This window comes from Desmodus rotundus, chromosome 11 (assembly GCF_022682495.2).
Source record: "Desmodus rotundus isolate HL8 chromosome 11, HLdesRot8A.1, whole genome shotgun sequence".
Lineage (NCBI taxonomy): Eukaryota > Metazoa > Chordata > Mammalia > Chiroptera > Phyllostomidae > Desmodus > Desmodus rotundus.
The window spans coordinates 97272321-97290370 of NC_071397.1; the positions used below are offsets into that span (position 1 = coordinate 97272321).

Below are 18050 nucleotides of genomic sequence, written 5' to 3' on the forward strand. Positions count from 1 at the left end.
TGTTTTATAAGCAGTGAATTTGAAATCCTGCTCTTTTCCTATTTGTCACATATTTTCTTTTCTCTGGAATGGTGATTTATATACTCTTTGGAAGTTGCGGACAACTCTGAATATCAAATGCAAATTGGGAACCCATACTCTGGAAAACTCTGCTCATACACATTCATGATTATATGTATCACTTTGCAGAGAATTTTGGAAGCTCATAGGATTCTATCCATGGATTCTCCCCCTTCAAATCCTGATCCAGATAGTTTGGAGATGACATTTGGGGTAATGTTCCCCAACTTTTTGTTATGCACATATTCAGACATTACAAAAAACTTGAAAGAATATACCCTCCTTAAATTCAACAGCTAACATTTCCGTATTTGTGCTCTCCCTCTTCCCTCCCTCCACCCTCCCTCTATATACACATATACATTTTTTGTAGGACTGTTTTTGAAGTAAGTTGTAGTCATCATGGCGTATTACCAGGCATGTCCTAAGATTAAGGTCACTCTATATTATCACAATTAAAAATTAGCAGTGATATTATCTGATATCAGGCTATCTTTATATTTTCCTAGCTGTTACAAGAATGTATTTTATACAATTTATTTTTCATTTCTTTGATATTTGGAAGCAGGATCAGTTTTGTCTATGTACAGCAATTGGTTATTATATCTTTAGAATAGTTTCCTCTCTTTGAAAATATTTTGTAATATTGCCTTTATAATGAATTCAGTGTGGTTACCTTGTTGAATGTTCCATGCTTTGGGTTTCACTGTTTACTCAGTATCATTTAACTTCTAGCATCTGTATTTCCTATCAAGTATAAGGTAGATCTACATTAGATTTGGATGAAACAATTTTGGTACTTTATAGATGATATCATATTCTTCATACTCAACCACATTAAAATGTGTATAATGTCATATTTGCTGAGTTTGAAGGAACCTTTGTAAAAACAAAATTATTTCTCACAGCATGTTCTTAATTTCATCTACATGCATAGCTAATTTTTTCAACGGATGTGTTTCAGGCTAAATTTATCTCTCATTAAATTGCAAGAAGGGCATGTGACCTGAATTGGAGTTTACATAGTAGCTGAGGATTCCTTCTTAGTCTGTTTGGCTTCCATAACAGATTTCCACAGGCTTGTGGGGCTTAAACAGCAGACATTTATTTCTCACAGTTCTGGAGGCTGGAAGTTTAAGATGAAAGTGTTGGCAGGTTTGGTTTCTCTTTGAGGTCTGTCTCCCTGGCAGTGGTTTGGGCTAGCACAGTGGTTTAAGAGGTCTCCAGAATCTCTGAATAGGCTGATTGGGGAGGGACTTTTTTATACAAAGCTAGTCCATTAAAGCTGGGTGAAGTGGCTGTTTTTTCTTAATGCACAAACACCAACACAGAGAATCAAGGAAAATGAAAAAATAGGGAAATATGTCCCAAACAAAGGTGCAACATAAATCTCTAGAGGCTTGCCCCAATAAAGTAGAGATACATGATTTTTATGACAGAGAATTCAAAGTAGAAATTTCAAAGGTGCATAATGAGGTCAGAAGAAAAATGCATAAACAAAGTGAGAATTTCAACACAACACAGAGACAAAACATTTTTTCAAAATTAGAAATCATAGAGCTGAAGAATACAGTAACTGAAATGAAAAATTCACAAATGGCTTCAGCATCAGATCAAGCATCAGATTAGATAAAGCAAAGAAAGATCAGTGAACACAAAGGCCGGTATATCCAATCCCAGGAGTGAAAAGGAAAGAAAAGTGAGACAGTGAAGAAAGCTGAAGGAACTTTTGGGATCACTATCTACTGGACCAATATATGCATTTGGGACTCCCAGGAAGAGAAGAGAGAGAGAAAAGGACAGAAAGCTTATTCAAAGAAATAATGGTGGAAAACTTCCCAAATATGAGAACTATAAGTTGTTTTTTGGAAGCGTCGTGGTAACCACGAAGAAAATACCTATAGAAGATACACGAAAGAAAAAGGAATGAAAGCACGTGAATACAAAAAGAAAAAAATCAGTGGAACACAAGTGGGGATAGCAAGAGAGGAAAAGATGGACAAAGAACTATAAGACTCACAGAAAACAACAAAAAAGCAATAGTAAGTCCTTTCCTACCAATAATTACTTCAAATGTAAATAAATTAAACTCCTCGATCAAAATACATAGAGTAACTGAATGGATTTTTAAAAAGCCAGCAAGATCCAACTGTATGCTGTCTGCAGGAGACTCAGTTTAGATTTCAGATCATATATAGGCTGAAAGTGAAGGGATGGAAAAGATATTTTATACAAATGGTAGCCAAAAGAGCAAGGGTGACTGTATTTATAGCAGACAAAAGAGACTTATAGTCAAAAACTGTCACAAGAGACAAAGAAAGACATCATATAATGGTAAGAGGATCAACTGATCAGGAAGACATAACAATTATAAATATGTATGCATGTAACAGCATCTGGATATATAAAACACTATATGAAGCAAACTTTGACAGAACTGAAAGGAGAAATATAGTAATGGTAGGAGACTTCAGTACCTCACTTTCAATGGAGGTAGAACATTCAGACAGAAAATCCATAAAGAAATAATAGACTTTAACAACAGTATAAACCGAATGGACCTAGCAAATATACTGAACAGAAGTAGAATATATGTATATTCATTATTTTCAGAAGCACAAGGAACATTCTCTAGGATGAGTCATGTGTTGGGTCACAAAACAAAGGGTGGGAGGCAGGAATGGGTAGGGCGGGGAAAATGGAGACAACTGTACTTGAACAACAATTAAACATTATTAAAAATAAATAAATTTAAGAAGACTGAAAGCCTATCAGGTACATTTTTTTATCAAAATGGATTGAAACTAAATTATTAACAGAAGTAATACATGAAAATTCACAAGTATGTGGAAATTAAAAATTATAATTAACCAAACAGTTAAAGAAGTCAGAAGGGAAAGTAGAAAAATGTTGAGACAAAATGAAAACACAACATACGAAAACTTACAGAATATCGTAAAAGCCTCACTAAGGGGACAATTTATAGCAATAAACACGATATATAAAAAAAAAATTTCAAACAATCCAACTTTAAACATCAAGGAACTAGGAAAAGAAGAACAAATTTAGCCCAATATTAGCAGAAGGAAGGAAACAACAATTAGAGCAGGAAAAAATGATATGTAAAAATAGAAAAAATAACAAAACTTTAAGAGTTGAGTTTTTTGAAAAGAGCAACAAAATTGAAAAACTTAGCTAGACTAAAAAAAGAGATGACTCAAATAAAATCAGAAATGAAAGAGGAGACATAATAACTGATGTCACAGAAATAGTATCATTAGAAACTACTATGAACAATTATATGCTAACAAATTGGATAATCTAGATGAAACATAATTTCCTAGAGAATAGAAACTACCAGACTGAATCATGAAGAAATAGAAAATCTGAACAGACTTATAATTAGTAAGGAGATTGAATTAGTAATCAAAAGCTTCCCAAGAAAGAAAATGCTAGGACCAGATGGCTTTTCTGGTGACTTCTGCCAAACATATAAAGAAGAATTAACACCATTTCTTCTCAATCTCTTCCAAAAACTCAAAGAGAAAGGAATACTTCCAAATTCACTTTTTGAGGCCAGCATCACCCTGATACCGAAGCCAGACAAAGGCACTATAAGAACAAGAAAATGACCAATGTCTCTGATGAAATATACTGAACAGAAGTAGAATATATGTATATTCATGTATTCTGAGTACAGCAAAAATCTTCAACAAAATACTAGGCAACTGAGCTGAACTGCACATTAAAAGAATGATACACAATAATCAAGTGGGTTTTATCCTGGGGATATAAGGACACTCAGCATATGAAAATGAATATGCTGCATTAACAGGATATACCACAAGAACCACAAGATAATCTCAATAGATTCAGAAAAAGCATTTAACAGAATTCAAAACCCTCTCATGATTAAAAAAAAACAAAAAACAAACAAGGAATAGAAAGAAAAGACTTCAACATAATAAATGACATATATGAAAATTCCACAGCTAATATCATCTTCAATGGTGAAAAACAAATCTCTTCCTCTATTGTCAGGAACAAGATGAGGATGCTCGCTCTCTCGGCTTGTAGTCAACATAGGACTGGAAGTCTTAGCCAGAGCAGTTAGACAAGAGAAATAAAAGGGCATTCAAATAGAAAAGGAAGAAGTAGAACTGTCTCTGTTTGCAAAAGACATTATCAATTGAACAACAATAAAATAACTTTTAAAAAAGAAAAGACATTATCTTCTATGTAGAAATTCCTAAAGACTACACATACACACAATCCCTGTTAGAATAAATAAATTCAGTAAAGTTGCAGGATACAAAATCAGCATACAAAAATTAGTTGCATTTGTATTCACTAGCAATGAACTATCTGAAAAGGAAATTAAAATACTATTTATAATAACATCAAAAATAATAAAATACTTAAGAATAAACTTAACCAAGGAGCTGAAAGACTTATACACTGAAAACTACAAAATGTTGATGAAAGAAATTCTAGAAGATACAAATAAATGGAAAGACATCTTGTGTGTTAATGGAGTAGAAGACTTAAATTGTTGAAATGTTCATATTACTTAAAGTGATTCACAGATTCAAGGCAATACGTATAAAACCCAAATGGCATTTTTTTACATAAGTAAAAAAAAAATCCTAAAATTTAAATGAAACCACAGGGGACTAAGAATAGCCGGTCTTGAGAAAGAAGAACAAAGCTGGAGGAATCACATGTCCTGGTTTCAAAATATACAAAGCTGCACTAAATAAAGCAGTGTGGTAGTGGTATAGATACAGGCGCAGGGACCAGTAGAGTAGTAGAACCATGACAGTAACCCATGCACGTGCAGTCAAATGATCTGCACCAAGAGTGCCAGGAATACGCATTGGGAACGGATGGTCTCTTTTACAAATGGTGCTAGGAAAACTATATATGATCATGGGGAAAAGTGAAATTTGAGCCTTGTCTTTTTTTTTTTTAAGATTTTATTTATTTTTGAGAGAGAGGAAGAGAGGGAAAGAAACATCAGTGTGTGGTTGCCTCTCATGTGCCCCGCACTGGGGACCTGGCCTGCAACCCAGGCATGTGCCCTGACTAGGAATTGAAACAGTGACCCTCTGGTTCACAGGCTGGCACTCAATCCACTGAGCCACACCAGCCAGGGCCAAGACATCAACACTGTAAAACTCCTAGAAGAAAACACTGGGGAAACTTTGATGACATTGATCTTGGCAATGATTTCTTGGATATGACACCAAAAGCTAGGTAGTAACAACAAAATGAGGTAAGTAGGACTATATTAAATTAAAATTTTTTTGCACAGCATAGAAAACAATTACAGTGAGAAGGTAATTTCTGGAATGGGAGAAAATACTAGCAAACCATGTATCTGATAAGCAGTTAATATCTGAAATATGTAGGGAGCTCCTTCAATTCAAAATCAAAAAGCAAAACAAGCTCTGACCAGTGTGGCTCAGTTAGTTAGGCATCATCCTGCAAGGCAAGAAGTTGATGATTTCATTCCCAGTCAGGGCACTTGCCGGGTTAGGAGGATTAGAGTAGACATTTCTCCCAAGAAGGCATGCTGGTAACCAACAAATATGTGAAAGATGCTCATCACTAATCATTGGGCAAGGACATACCAAAATCAGAAACATACCACCTCAGACCTGTCAGGATGGCTGTTATCAAAAAAACAAGATACACATTGGTGAGGAAGTGGAAAAATTAGAACCCTTGTACACTGTTCATAGGAATATAAAATGTTGCAGGCGTTACGGAAAACAGAATGGAGATTTTTTAAAAAATTAAAAGTAGAACCACCACATGACCCAGAAATCCCACTTGTGGGTACTTATCCAATAGAATTGAAAGTAGGGTCTTCAGTAATTCCGCTGCTGGGATTATACCCTAAGAACACTGAAACACCAATCCAAAAGAATCTGTGCACCCCAATGTTCATAGCAGCACAATTTACAATAGCCAAGTACTGGAAGCAACCGAAGTGCCCATCAGCAAACGAGTGGATCCAAAAACTATGGTATATTTACACAATGGAATTCTACGCAGCAGAGAGAAAGAAGGAGCTTATACCCTTTGCAACAGCATGGATGAAACTGGAGAGCATTATGCTAAGTGAAATAAGCCAGGAAGTGAGGGACAAATATCATATGATCTCACCTTTAACTGGAACATAAGCAATAGAAGAAAAAAGCAAACAAAATATAACCAGAGACATTGAAGTTAAGAACAATCTAACAATAGCCAGGGCGGGGGTGGGGGGGTGGGGGCGGGGACAGTGGGCAGAGGGGATTACAGGAACTACTATAAAGGACACCTGGACAAAACCAAGGGGGAGGGTGGAGAGGGGGGAGGGAGGTGGGTTCACCTGGGGTGGGGTGGAGGGATGGGGAGAAAAGGCATACAACTGTAATTGAATAACAATTAAAAAAAAAAAAAAAAGAAAAGGCAAAAAAAAAAAAAAAAAAGTAGGGTCTTGAAGAGATGCTTGCACATTATATTCATTGCAGTATTGTTCACAATAGCCAAGGTGTGGAAACAACCTAAATGTTCATCAACAAAAAAAATAATATGTATTTCTCAATATATGAAAATACTAATTTCTTCCTGTGCCTACTAATGAATTTTTTAACAAAAGGGCTAACAGGAAGTAATTTCCTGGTCTAAGAGGAAAAGGCTTCTGACCAGCCAGTAGCTGTCAGGGTACAGAGCAATGGAAGCAAACCCAACAGTACTTGTGACTGGTGTCAAAAATAAAGCAAGCCCAACACTGGTTAGAGGTAAGGGAAGCTTATAACCAGGAATAACTACTCCAAAAGGGAGAGAGTCGAGCTAGAACTGAGCTCAACTTCCGTCTGTGCAGAGGTGATTGGGCATTTTAAAGGGAGAATTAGGGAGTAGGACATGGTTAGGCAGAAAGGGATGCAAGCAGAGTGGAAATTCACAAAAAGCAGGAGGCAGGTACCCCAATATGATTAGGCCATCTGGGTTTGCTAACCAGTACTTATCAAAGTTAGGGACCTACCCTTCCACAGAGACCGGAAAACAGGGGCGCCTGTTGTCAGGTGTTGTCTGGAACACACAGTATATTCTTTTGGCAGCCTTGAGCTTTTCCAGGCAAGAACTTAACAGGGCTGGAATTGTCATCCCTGGCAACACAGCCTTGAGTCGACAGAACCATGCAGGTGTTTGTTCAAGTCCCTGTGTGTGTGTGTGTGTGTGTGAAATCATTTGTGATGAGGATCTATTGCAGTAGTTTTCTAGGCCAAAGTTCAGGCCTAGTCAAGAAGAGGGCTCAATGGGGGCTGCCTGGAATTTAGTCTGTCACTGGTAGTAGCACACATGTCACCTCCCTCCAGTGTGACACAAGGATGTGTTTCAATGCCAAGGGTAGGGTTGTCAGAGCAGAAATGCATTCGTGGTTTAGAAATGCCACCCTAGTAAGCTCGGTTTGGAGTTCAGCCATCTGGACAAACATGGTGTGCACGCAACACTAAATTCACAAGAAACTGACTTTAAAATAAATGTAGACCCCTAATATACTACATTGTTTTACTGTGGTACGAACACTTCACATGAGATCCACGCTCTTAGCAAACTGTCGTGTGTCCAGCACGGCACTGGGAACTGCAGGCACCGCGTGGAGCAGTAGGTCTCTGGAGCGTAGTCATCTTGTGTAACTGAAACTTTAGACCCATTAAACAGCAACTCCCTGGTTCCCCTACCTCCATTCCAGGGCAGCCACTCTTCTGCTCTCTGCTTCTGTGGGTTTGATGGTTCTAGATTCCTCATGTGAGATCATGCAATATCTGGCCTTCAGCGACTGGATTATTTCATTTAGCATAATGTTCTTGAGGTTTATCCACGCATTATTCCGCCTTAAAAAGGCTGAACTATATATACGTGTGTATACATCACACACGACTAAGGTTATCTCATTAGAAGCGTTTAGTCATGAAAAGAACTTGTCGTAGTGGAGATTTTTAAAAATTTGATTTCGGGTTGTATTCATGTTCTTCAGTTATTTGTGACATACTTGTTCCAAAACAGAGTAACTCCCTCTGTCATTGCTTCACAAGTAGACTGGTAGTGCTGGTTTTTTCCTTCTCTCAAATTTTATAGCGTATCATCTTCCCAAGAGAGCTGTGGTTGGGCCTGGTTAATGGTGGGGACCTGGAGAGGGGAGCTGGCCTTTTGTTCCATTTTACCTTAGTGTAATGTTGAGCACTGGTAACTCATTAAGTCACTGGCCCTTTATCCAGGAATTAGGTGTCTGTTCTATCGTCTGGCATCTGTTCCTCTAAAATGAAAAAATGTGGGTGTTATTCAAAAGATGCTTCAGTGCAGAGGTGTTTCCACCATCCCTTCACAAATACTTCCTGCCATGTGTCATCTACCATGACATGCCCTGGGGAGATGGCAGTGAGCAGAGCAGGCATTGTCCAGTCCTCAAAAGCTTACTGTGTAGTGTGGCAGTCAGAGACCAAGTAGTCACTCAGTGCAGATGGAGTGGTGATGGTTGCCCCAGAAGACGTGGGCACTGTGAGAACCAACTCGGAGGGCTCAGGGGACTCCTTTCCTGTGTCTGTGTGAAGAGTGACTGTTTGCTAATGAGCTGTCGAAATTAAAACAAACAGCTGTAAGTGATAAATGATAAATGACCCCTCAGCCAGCACCAAGGTACAGAACTGCTCTTCAGAACATACTTGAACAAATAAGTGAGTCACCCGTGCTATGTGCCTTACGGTGCGGTTCCAGCATATCTTTTTAATTTGAAATATATAAGTTATACATTTCAGTTAGAAGTTACAGGAAGTCATGTTCTGTATTTATCATTATTTAAAACTGCTTTCCAGCACATTCAGCGTCTGCCTTTCCAGAGTTTCAGCAGAGTTCCTGTTGGTTTTGCCTGTGTTTTCTTTAAGTGGCATTCGCTAATAAAATCATCACTGCCCCTGGGGAAAGTTTTAGCCTTTTTTTTTAGCTTTCAGTCATTAAAATGTAGATCACATTTAAAGGAATATTTGATAGAAAGTGATTTATTTTAACAGTTCTGTAAATTCTGTGAGCTTATTACTATTTAAATATATCTTCCCTTGCAATTAATTTTTTTAAACTTCTTAGTTGTTTATTTATCAAGAGAAACTATTCCTTAGCTCACATAATCATGTTTCATAGTTCAGAACACACGTCAGTGACAAACTTCCATGGAATTCACCCCAAAGACATTCCAAGATCATTTTGTTCTCTGAAAGATACCAGCCTTCCTTATCTCCTCAAAATCTTTCCTGGAATCATAATTTCTGTAGAGATCTGCGTGTGCCTTCATTCCCTGTTTCAGCCGCACCAAACTTACAGGAGGCTGCAGCCCCCTGGGACACAAGGACGGCTCCAACAAGATGGAATCACAGATGCTTAGGCAGGAGGCCACACGTCTGAGGTTTTGTCAAAGCCCTGGAAGATGTGGTCATTGAGTTCTCAACACCAGCGTCCTTCCACATAGAGAAATGGACAACGCTCCCTCAGTGAATCGATCTGAATCATCAGCATTTATGTCCTAGTAATAAAATTTGCCTCTTCATTGTTACTGACTTTAATTCATTTAAGAAAAAGTGCTTATTGAGTGTCCATTGTATACCCAAAGCAAGATGCCAGAGGTAACAGCTGTAAACAGTCTTTGCCCTCAAGCTTAGTGTTATAATTTTGTTTTTTTAATTTTTTTTGAAGATTTTATTTATTTATTTTTAGAGGGGAAGGAAGGAGACAGAGGAGAGAAACAAACAATGTGTGGTTGCCTCTTATGTAACCCCTACTGGGGGCCCAGCCTGCAACCCAGGCATGTGCCCTCACTGGGAATCAAACCAGCAACCTTTTGGTTTACAGGCTGACACTTAATCCACTGAGCCACACCAGCCAGGGCCTTAGTGTCATAATTTTAATAGCAAAAAGAGGCAAGGATGTGAAAAGCCTTCAGTCCTCATCTTTCCAATCAGATAGCCCTGGCTTGACCACTTAACTTTGTCAACTTGACCCCTCTCGGCTTGTTTCTGCATCTGTAAAATGGAAATAGTTTGCTTGGTTGTCACAATGAGTTGCTCAGGGTAGAGAGATCTCATTAGACACAAAAGATAGAAAGCTTTAATGGCAGTAGATGTAGACCGCAAGGCCCACCACACAAAGCAGAAGATAATAGCGTGCTCCCTGTGGAGGTCCTGCTTCCCAGCCCCAGGATTCCCCTTGGGGACATCAACTGGCTAGTACCCCTGGTCAGGGAGCTTCCAGCCACTGGGAGATGCTTTTGGGCTGCTCTGGTAGAAGGCGTTACCCCCACCTGCCTTCCTCTGCCCTGCCTGCTCTGCCCTAGACCTGTCCCCTCCCCCAGCATGGCCGTGAGGGCCATTCCTTACGGCCAGCCTCAGCACAGCTGTGGGAGCTTTGTTCCAGCATCGCTGATACTTAACTCGGGATTATGTTGACAGGTAATAAGGTAAAGCTTTCAGTATAGTGCTTAGCACAAAGTCAGCACTTAATGAAGATATTAATACTGTTAATACATTGTAACATTAATTATTAATACATTAACACCATTCTTATTCACAGTGAAATAAAATGTTAGACAAACCATTTCAGGATCATCTTTTTTCCCAGTATGGTTAGATAACATGCTTACATAACAAAATGTACTTTCTCTTGGGTTAAACATATACCTAAGTTTTATCTTCTAAATTTGAGAAATTCTTAACGACGAACCTCTGCTGCTGCTTTATTTTCCAGAAAATTAGGTAAGTATTACCCTCTTCTTAACTCTCCTCCTCCAACCCAAGAAAACAAAACAGCTCACAAAAAGTGAAACTGGGATTTTGCTAATACTGTTTGATAATGTCCATATGACATAACGAATATGTTTATTGTGCTACTAGTCACATTTCAGTATTAGAGAGGACTAAAATTCTTGCAGTAACGACCAGCTAAATTTTCACTACTTAAAGCTTTGTTTATCCCCTCAGTTACTTAACTGGTCTTGTGTTTTTAGTTCTAAATATAGTTTGCATTTCTAAACAAGTCGAGACGATGAGGTTTTTGGGAATAGGAGGCCCTTGCTCCCTGGTCATCAGCAGTCCTGGTCCTCACTTGCAGGTGCTTTTTGGCACGGCCGATGGGCAGGTGATCGTCATGGACTGCCACGGCAGAATGCTGGCCCATGTCCTCTTGCACGAGTCTGACGGCATCCTGAGCATGTCTTGGAACTACCCTGCCTTCCTGGTGGAGGACAGCAGCGAGAGTGACACGGATTCTGATGACTACTCCCCTCCCCAAGGTAGCGCGCTGCTCCGAGGGGGTTGAACCTGTTTGGAGGACAGATGGGAAAGGCCTGCCACAGGCCCAATGCCCTAACTTACTGGGAAGTTCTCGTGAGCGAAATGCAAGGCCGGTCCACCTAATCTCTGTTCTCGATTTGACTATCTTCTCTCTGCCATTCCCTTTCTCACCTTCGCTGGTCAGGATGGTGAAGTGCCATTGGCTTAGGTTTTGCTAGCTAGAAAGTGAGACTTTATGGCCTTTTCTGGGTCCCCCGGGAGTGATGAGAATAAAGAGAGCTGAAGATGAAGCATGCCATGCTATTACAATGAGTTAGAATGTAGTGTTCCACATCCCTGATGCTGTTAAAGCCCGAAGCTTTAGTGTGTGAGAAAAGGATTATTCTGCCCATAATGAAGGCCAGCACGTTGGACAGATATCCATGCCCCTGTCTTTATTTTGGGCAGAAGCTCTGCCCTCTCTCAGTTCAGAAGAACCTACCTCCCCACCCCCTCACCTCCTCACCTCCACCCCCCATAAGCCTCACAGTGATATTAAACCAGATTAGTTGGCATCTGAGTTTGTACACATTTAGACCAGTAATGGAAGGTTGTTTCAGACTTGGTGGAGATGGTTCTGGACTCCAGCCTCCTTCACCCCATGCAATGTTTCACCCGTAAATGTGTGACAGGCCCAGTGAAAGGCTCGCCCTTGGTGTGGCCATCACCAGCCAGTGTCAGCGCTCAGAACTGGCTGGCCCAAGGCCTGGCTCCTCCTCAGTGTCCCATTCCCTGTGCCACCTCTTTTATTTTTTATAAACCGAAATCATGTTATGAAATAGTGGAAGGGACAACTGCCCAGTTAGAAGTGGTTACACTGCTGCAGGACTTACACTCTCGGCCTCCACAGCTGTGCTCACGCTGCATGCTCAATGCCCTTCATGGTCTAAGGCACACGCTGCACGATGCTTGCCCTTTCCCATGACTCGTCCCATGAAGGGATGTCCCATGAAGGGCTGCTTTGGGGAAGTCTTTAAGAGTCACCCCTCATCAGCACCTGCCCCATTGGGACCAGGATTAGAAAACATTTTCATCCCTCTCCTCACTGTTCTTCTACAACGTGGGACAAAAGTTGGTGTACAGTCTAAACCTAAAAGTACGTTTACGAAACAGTTCATTCTTGTATTATTTATTAATTAATGTGTAATTTTCCATACAAATAACTGTAAACATACTTTAGCCCCACCCTGTATGTTATAGGACATTCAAATGTTACATTTGCCTACCATTAGAGACATATAACACATTAGCACCCAAGTTAATACACTTTTCACACACTTCACCACCACCCATCCCAGGGGTCTTTGGTGAGCACCCTCTGAGGGCTGTGAGGTTGCAAGTGGTGTACAATGGTGCTGTATTTGGCAGCATTCCAGTCCAGTGTCCAATCTGCAATGTCAGGCTGTTTTCAAGACCTTTCAAAGATTGTAGCTTTGTGGCCCTGGATTCCAGTTGTGTCCTTGTTGTCTCAATTTCATTCAGTACTTTTGTCCCCACAGATGGTCCAGCAGCATATCCAATCCCGGTGCAGAACATCAAACCACTGCTCACTGTCAGCTTCACCTCGGGGGACATCAGCTTAATGAACAACTATGATGACTTGTCTCCTACTGTCATCCGCTCAGGACTGAAAGGTACCGAGGCTGCATATGATCCCAGTCCCCAGGATCAGCCTTCCAGGCTGGGTGTCACACACCCAGTACTTCCAGATTCTCATCCCCTGCAGTGACTTCTTTCTGAGTTAAGGCAGTCTGTTGGTAAAGGCCCTTTCCTTTCACTCCTCTACTTACCTGATAAGTCGCTCCCTAGTGTTGCCTAGAAGAGGAGTTGCTGACCGTCACTCTCCATCTTCTCCCACTACGACAAGAGTGGTCCCCTCCCTAGTGTATGGTGTGTTTGCCTCCAGCTGACACTGTGTCTGCAGAGTATTGGACAGCAGCACCTGCTGTTCTTGAGGCAGCAGACGGTGCACGAGACACATTTACACAGAAGCCCTTATAATTCGAAGGCTTATTAAGGGACTGTTGTGCGGTAAAGTTACCTTGGCAGACTTACAGAGGTTCACAATTGCCACACTGAGGCATTGATGTGAAGGTCAGCAGTCAAATGCTGATACCTTCCTGACAGCCATTGTGAAATGCTGTTACCTCAAGAGAAAAGCAGTGTCCATAGGCATTTAGAGGGGTCTGAATTTTCCAGTTTGAGAATACTAGTGGTTGTGTGGCCTTGATGAGTTTCTTTGAAAAATAATTCTCTTTTCAGGGTTGAACGGTGTAACGTAAATAGAAATTCCTGGGCCTCCTTTAGTCCTTGATGTTCTAGGGACCGACCATAATCTGAGTGGGAGGTGGGGGCACATCAGAACATTCAGTTCAACTTGCTACTGTCATTCAGAACTGGCCATCAGACAGAGTCATGACTGCGTGCCGCTGTAACCTGGCTGAGTTGTTCGGGAATCACAGGGAAATAGAAAATTAAGTCCATATACCTAACTGTTTGTTGATTGGCTGGAATGCATCATACTCACCTGTACATCTCCCTGCCCCTAAGCACTTAGTCATTGTGTTTTTAAACTAGAGAATATTTGTAGGAGCAAATTATACTCCATCTGTGGGCATCCCATTTTGCTGTGTCAAAACTGTAAGTGTATGGATTGTTTAGCCTGTAGACTCCTTAGGAATGCAAACCACGTAGAAGTCTTTCTTTATACCACCAATGGGCCATTAGGAACTGAGTATTTTTTGTGTGTGTGTGATGATGATGAGCTCAAATTTCCTGGGCTTTTTCTGAATTTTTCTGTATTTTATGGAGCTCAAATATAGGGATGGTCATCATAAATTATAAGTTCTCCCACATATTTAGTAATTTAAACTCTACTTTTTTCTTTCAAAATTCTATTTTCAAAACTTTTAGCCAAGTTTATTCATTTAATCAGAACCAGCCTCTAGTCTGGAATCCTGGACTTTGTTCTCTACTAAGTATCTGATCAGGGCTAAAAAGAACTCAGTTACCACTTAATTCCTTTTTATTCTTTATAGGGCGAATTCTTCTGATTTTTTTTACTAACTTGCCTACCTATGAAAACTTTATTTTTTATTCCATGAATGTATTACTTTGTTCTCTGTTTATCAGACTAGATTGTACTGGAGCAGCATTTTCAACACATTCCCACCAAATTTGCAGCAAAGGATCGGGAACACATGTGATTTGGGGAGATGACCCAAAGTAGCCCTCCCAAATGTGAAATTTTTGACTTGAGTTTTATTCTAATGCCTATCCTATATCCACTTAGTCTTTCTCTGTCACTGTCTCAAAAGTTATCATCAGAGAACTCCCAGTGAAGAATGGTGCTTACAATATTCTTTAGTTTATCACCAACACCATAATTATGTCATGTGCAAAGGAACTTAGAATGCCCCATAGCTCATGGTCCCTGTGACCAGCCCTTTTCCCTGCCACCTATCACATTCCACCTTCATGGTGTGTGTGTGTGTGTGTGTGTGTGTGTGTGTGTGTGTGTGTAAACGAGCGACCTGGGGTCTGGCCACCTGCCTCCGTGTACAAACATAGCATGAGGATTGGTGGAGAAGGAAAAAGGTTTTTAATAATAGGGTACCCAGTGTTGGGGGGGAGGGCGTGCCCTTCCAAGCCAACGTCTTTCTCAAGACACAGAAATTCCCTTGTTCCCAGAAAGACACAAATCCAAACCCATGCCCAGAAGTTTCCCATCATGATTATATGTCCTTTTTGGAGCCCCAGGTGGCTGCCAAACAGGTCTCTGTCTCTCTAGCATTCAGGCTCTCCCTCTCTGGGGTGCGCACCTGTGGGTTCCAGCATCACCATTGCCTCGCTTAGCTGCCCTCTCTCTCTCTCTCTTTCTCTCTCTCAGGACTAGGGCGCCCTACCCGGTCCCTGCAGCTGGTCATGCTAGAGGCTCAGTCCTCTGGGCCCTAGCGTGCAAGGCTGCTCACAACCCTGGTGCCTAGGAATTTTCCCGGCCCGTGCATCTGTGTGCCTGTGGGGTCCATGAACGTTTCATGCCCCACCCTAACCAGGGACGAGGAAGAGAGCGAGCTCCTGCACACCCACCGTTTAAATCTTTCCCCCCAAATCCTGCGTACTGTGGGAGTGTCCAAATCCTAACCAGTTAGGACCTGTGTCTGCTATGTTTATCAGCCCTACAGAGTCTTTGCCCTTCTTTCAGCTGCCATTTTCCAGAAGGGGGCAGGAGTTTTCACAGCCACACATAGAAGCGCAAGCATCTTGGCCTGAGGTGGGGCATCTGGCCCCGCAGCCCATGGAGGCTCTGTGCAGCCTTTGTTTATAGTTGCCCCAGTGTTACAGAACAGACCTGTGGGGTGCGAACAAAATATACTACTACCGAATGGACCCCCCCTTCTTCTCCTGGGGTCCTTCTGTACTAGGTTCACCTTGCCCGCCACCGGGGAATGATGTCTCTCAATGCGAGAGAATGGAAAGGTAAAGAGGAAAGGGATTATTTATTCAAAGGTTATACAGACTTTAGAGTAATGACTTAATGTCTCCAACACACACACACACACACACACACACACACACACACACACAGTCTTTCCTTCCCACCTTGGCCCAGTCCAGGGCACTGTATCTCAGGAAAAGAAATAGAAGTCCATGACTCAGGTAGCCCCCCAGTTCTTCCCAGTAACCCGTGCTCAGCTGGCAGGCCTCCCACAGTTCCCAGCACCATCAGCTCTATCGCTGCCACGATCTCCAGTTCTTAATCCAAACCCACATGGCACCTTCTCCTGGCCCACCAGCAAGAGTCCTCTCACCCTTTTCCTTCCTGCAGTGTCTCTCCTGCATTCTTCCGAACTGCTCTCTGCATATCTGCTACATCTTGCTTTTCAGCTTCCTAAGCTGTGTGGCAAAGGGAGCCCCAAAGCCACGTGGTCCCGTCCCAACTTTCTTGCCAAAAGCTGAGTGGTCCCAACCAACTACAAGCTTTCACACAGGTGCTATAATCAGGGGGAGTTGCTTCCCAGTTACATCCTGGGTGGAAGTCACTCCCATCTCCCTGGCTCAAAGCATGGCCACAGCTATTTAACACATCCATGAAACTGGTTAAAAGTTATAGATATGTTAAATGACCATGCCAGAGGTGTGACCATGTTAAATGACAGCTCTCAATGGCCCTGCTCTGTGTGTCCCATCCCCCAGCTCAGACTTGTCGGGGAGAGGACATCTTACATGTGTTTTTTTTAGTATTTCCTGGACACCCTGAGTTCTGGATTCCATTACAAATCCCCATTTGGGGCCCCCCAGGCTGTACCCTGTTACACCAGGACATGGAAGCCTGTCAAACCCCTGGTCCTTTCAGTCCCGGGCTGCATTTGGCACTTTCTGTAACCCCCTCGTTCTGGCGATGGGGGAGAGGGATTGGCTTTCTGGCCCTGCCCCCCCAGACATCTGGCCCGACCCTTCTGTTCCATGTGTATAGGGGGTGAGGGATGATTTTGCTTTGTAGATGTTTCCTGAACAAGCTGTACCTAAACGAAAAACCTGAGAAGACCAAATTTGGGGACTTCTTTTTATCATTCAATGAACCATAGATTGGTTTACCTTATTTGGGTTTTTGTTTTGTCTTGTTTTACTTTTACTCTTTCTTGAGGATGTAGGAGAGGAAAAACTTCGTAGGAGAGGAAAAACTTTTCCTTCTACCCATCTGAGGTTCTGCAACTGGGACCCTGTAAAGTAGACCAGCAAACGACAGGCAAACAAGAGAAAAGCAAACAGCATTTGACTTGGGCATTGTGCTCAACTCAGGGAAGCACTCGGAGATGAATAACTCAGAAGGGTGGTTAGAACATGGGACTGTATAGCATGTTAAAAAAATAATACATTTTAGAGAAGTGACAAAAAGGAAAAGGACTAAATTTCTAGGGCAGCAAATGGTGGGAACTAATGCAAGGTAAGGGCTAGTTCATACAGTTTGTTTTGTAGGTTCTTCTGGTGCTTTCTCCAGATTATGTATTTGATTCCACATTATGTATTTGATTCTTTTAAGTTATTTTTCATTTCCAGGTTGATAAGGGTCTAAATCAGTGTCCAGGTATTAATTTATGTCCTTCCTGGTGGCAGGTCACACACATTTACAAACTTAGGTCTTGCTTTTGGGCAAATGGGGAGAGGCAGAGACCTTGTTTTGTATCTGCTTATTCTCAAAATAATCCTTGTGCCAGTAAGACATATTTTGGGTGGCACATCTGCTACCCTTCAAATAAAAATAATTTTGTCAGGAATTCAGAAATTCTCTGATGGAAATGGTGTGTCTCTAGTAGTAAAGTAAGCTTTCAAAAGCATGTCTCTCTTCGCCCACTTTCCCTTAAAATAAAGGAATTCAGACTCTAGACTTTCTTTGTTTTGCAGAATTTCCTCTCTTCATCATTTCATTGAGCATACTGAGAAAGTCATGAGGAGGTTTTTGAGGTTCGGAGGTTTTGGTCAGTGGAGCTGCCTGCTCCCACAGTTTTGGCTCGTAAGATTTCTCTGGTTGTCCTCATCAATAGATTTTTTTTTTCAGTCCTTACTCTGCTCACTACCAGCACTCTTATTAAAGAAAACACTTCACCTGCTATTTTACCA

At 41.4% G+C, this 18050-nt stretch overlaps 1 protein-coding gene across 4 annotated transcripts in view; it reads left to right on the forward strand.

The window, feature by feature from the left end:
- TULP4 (TUB like protein 4) overlaps positions 1 to 18050 on the forward strand; it is a 202932-nt gene that overhangs the window by 143491 nt on the left and 41391 nt on the right. For all 4 annotated transcript variants that reach the window (XM_053914304.1, XM_053914303.2, XM_053914306.2 and 1 more), the window contains 2 exons: positions 11209 to 11389; positions 12929 to 13063. In XM_053914304.1, coding sequence (XP_053770279.1) covers positions 11209 to 11389; positions 12929 to 13063 — 316 coding nt within the window. The remainder of the gene's footprint in view (positions 1 to 11208; positions 11390 to 12928; positions 13064 to 18050) is intronic.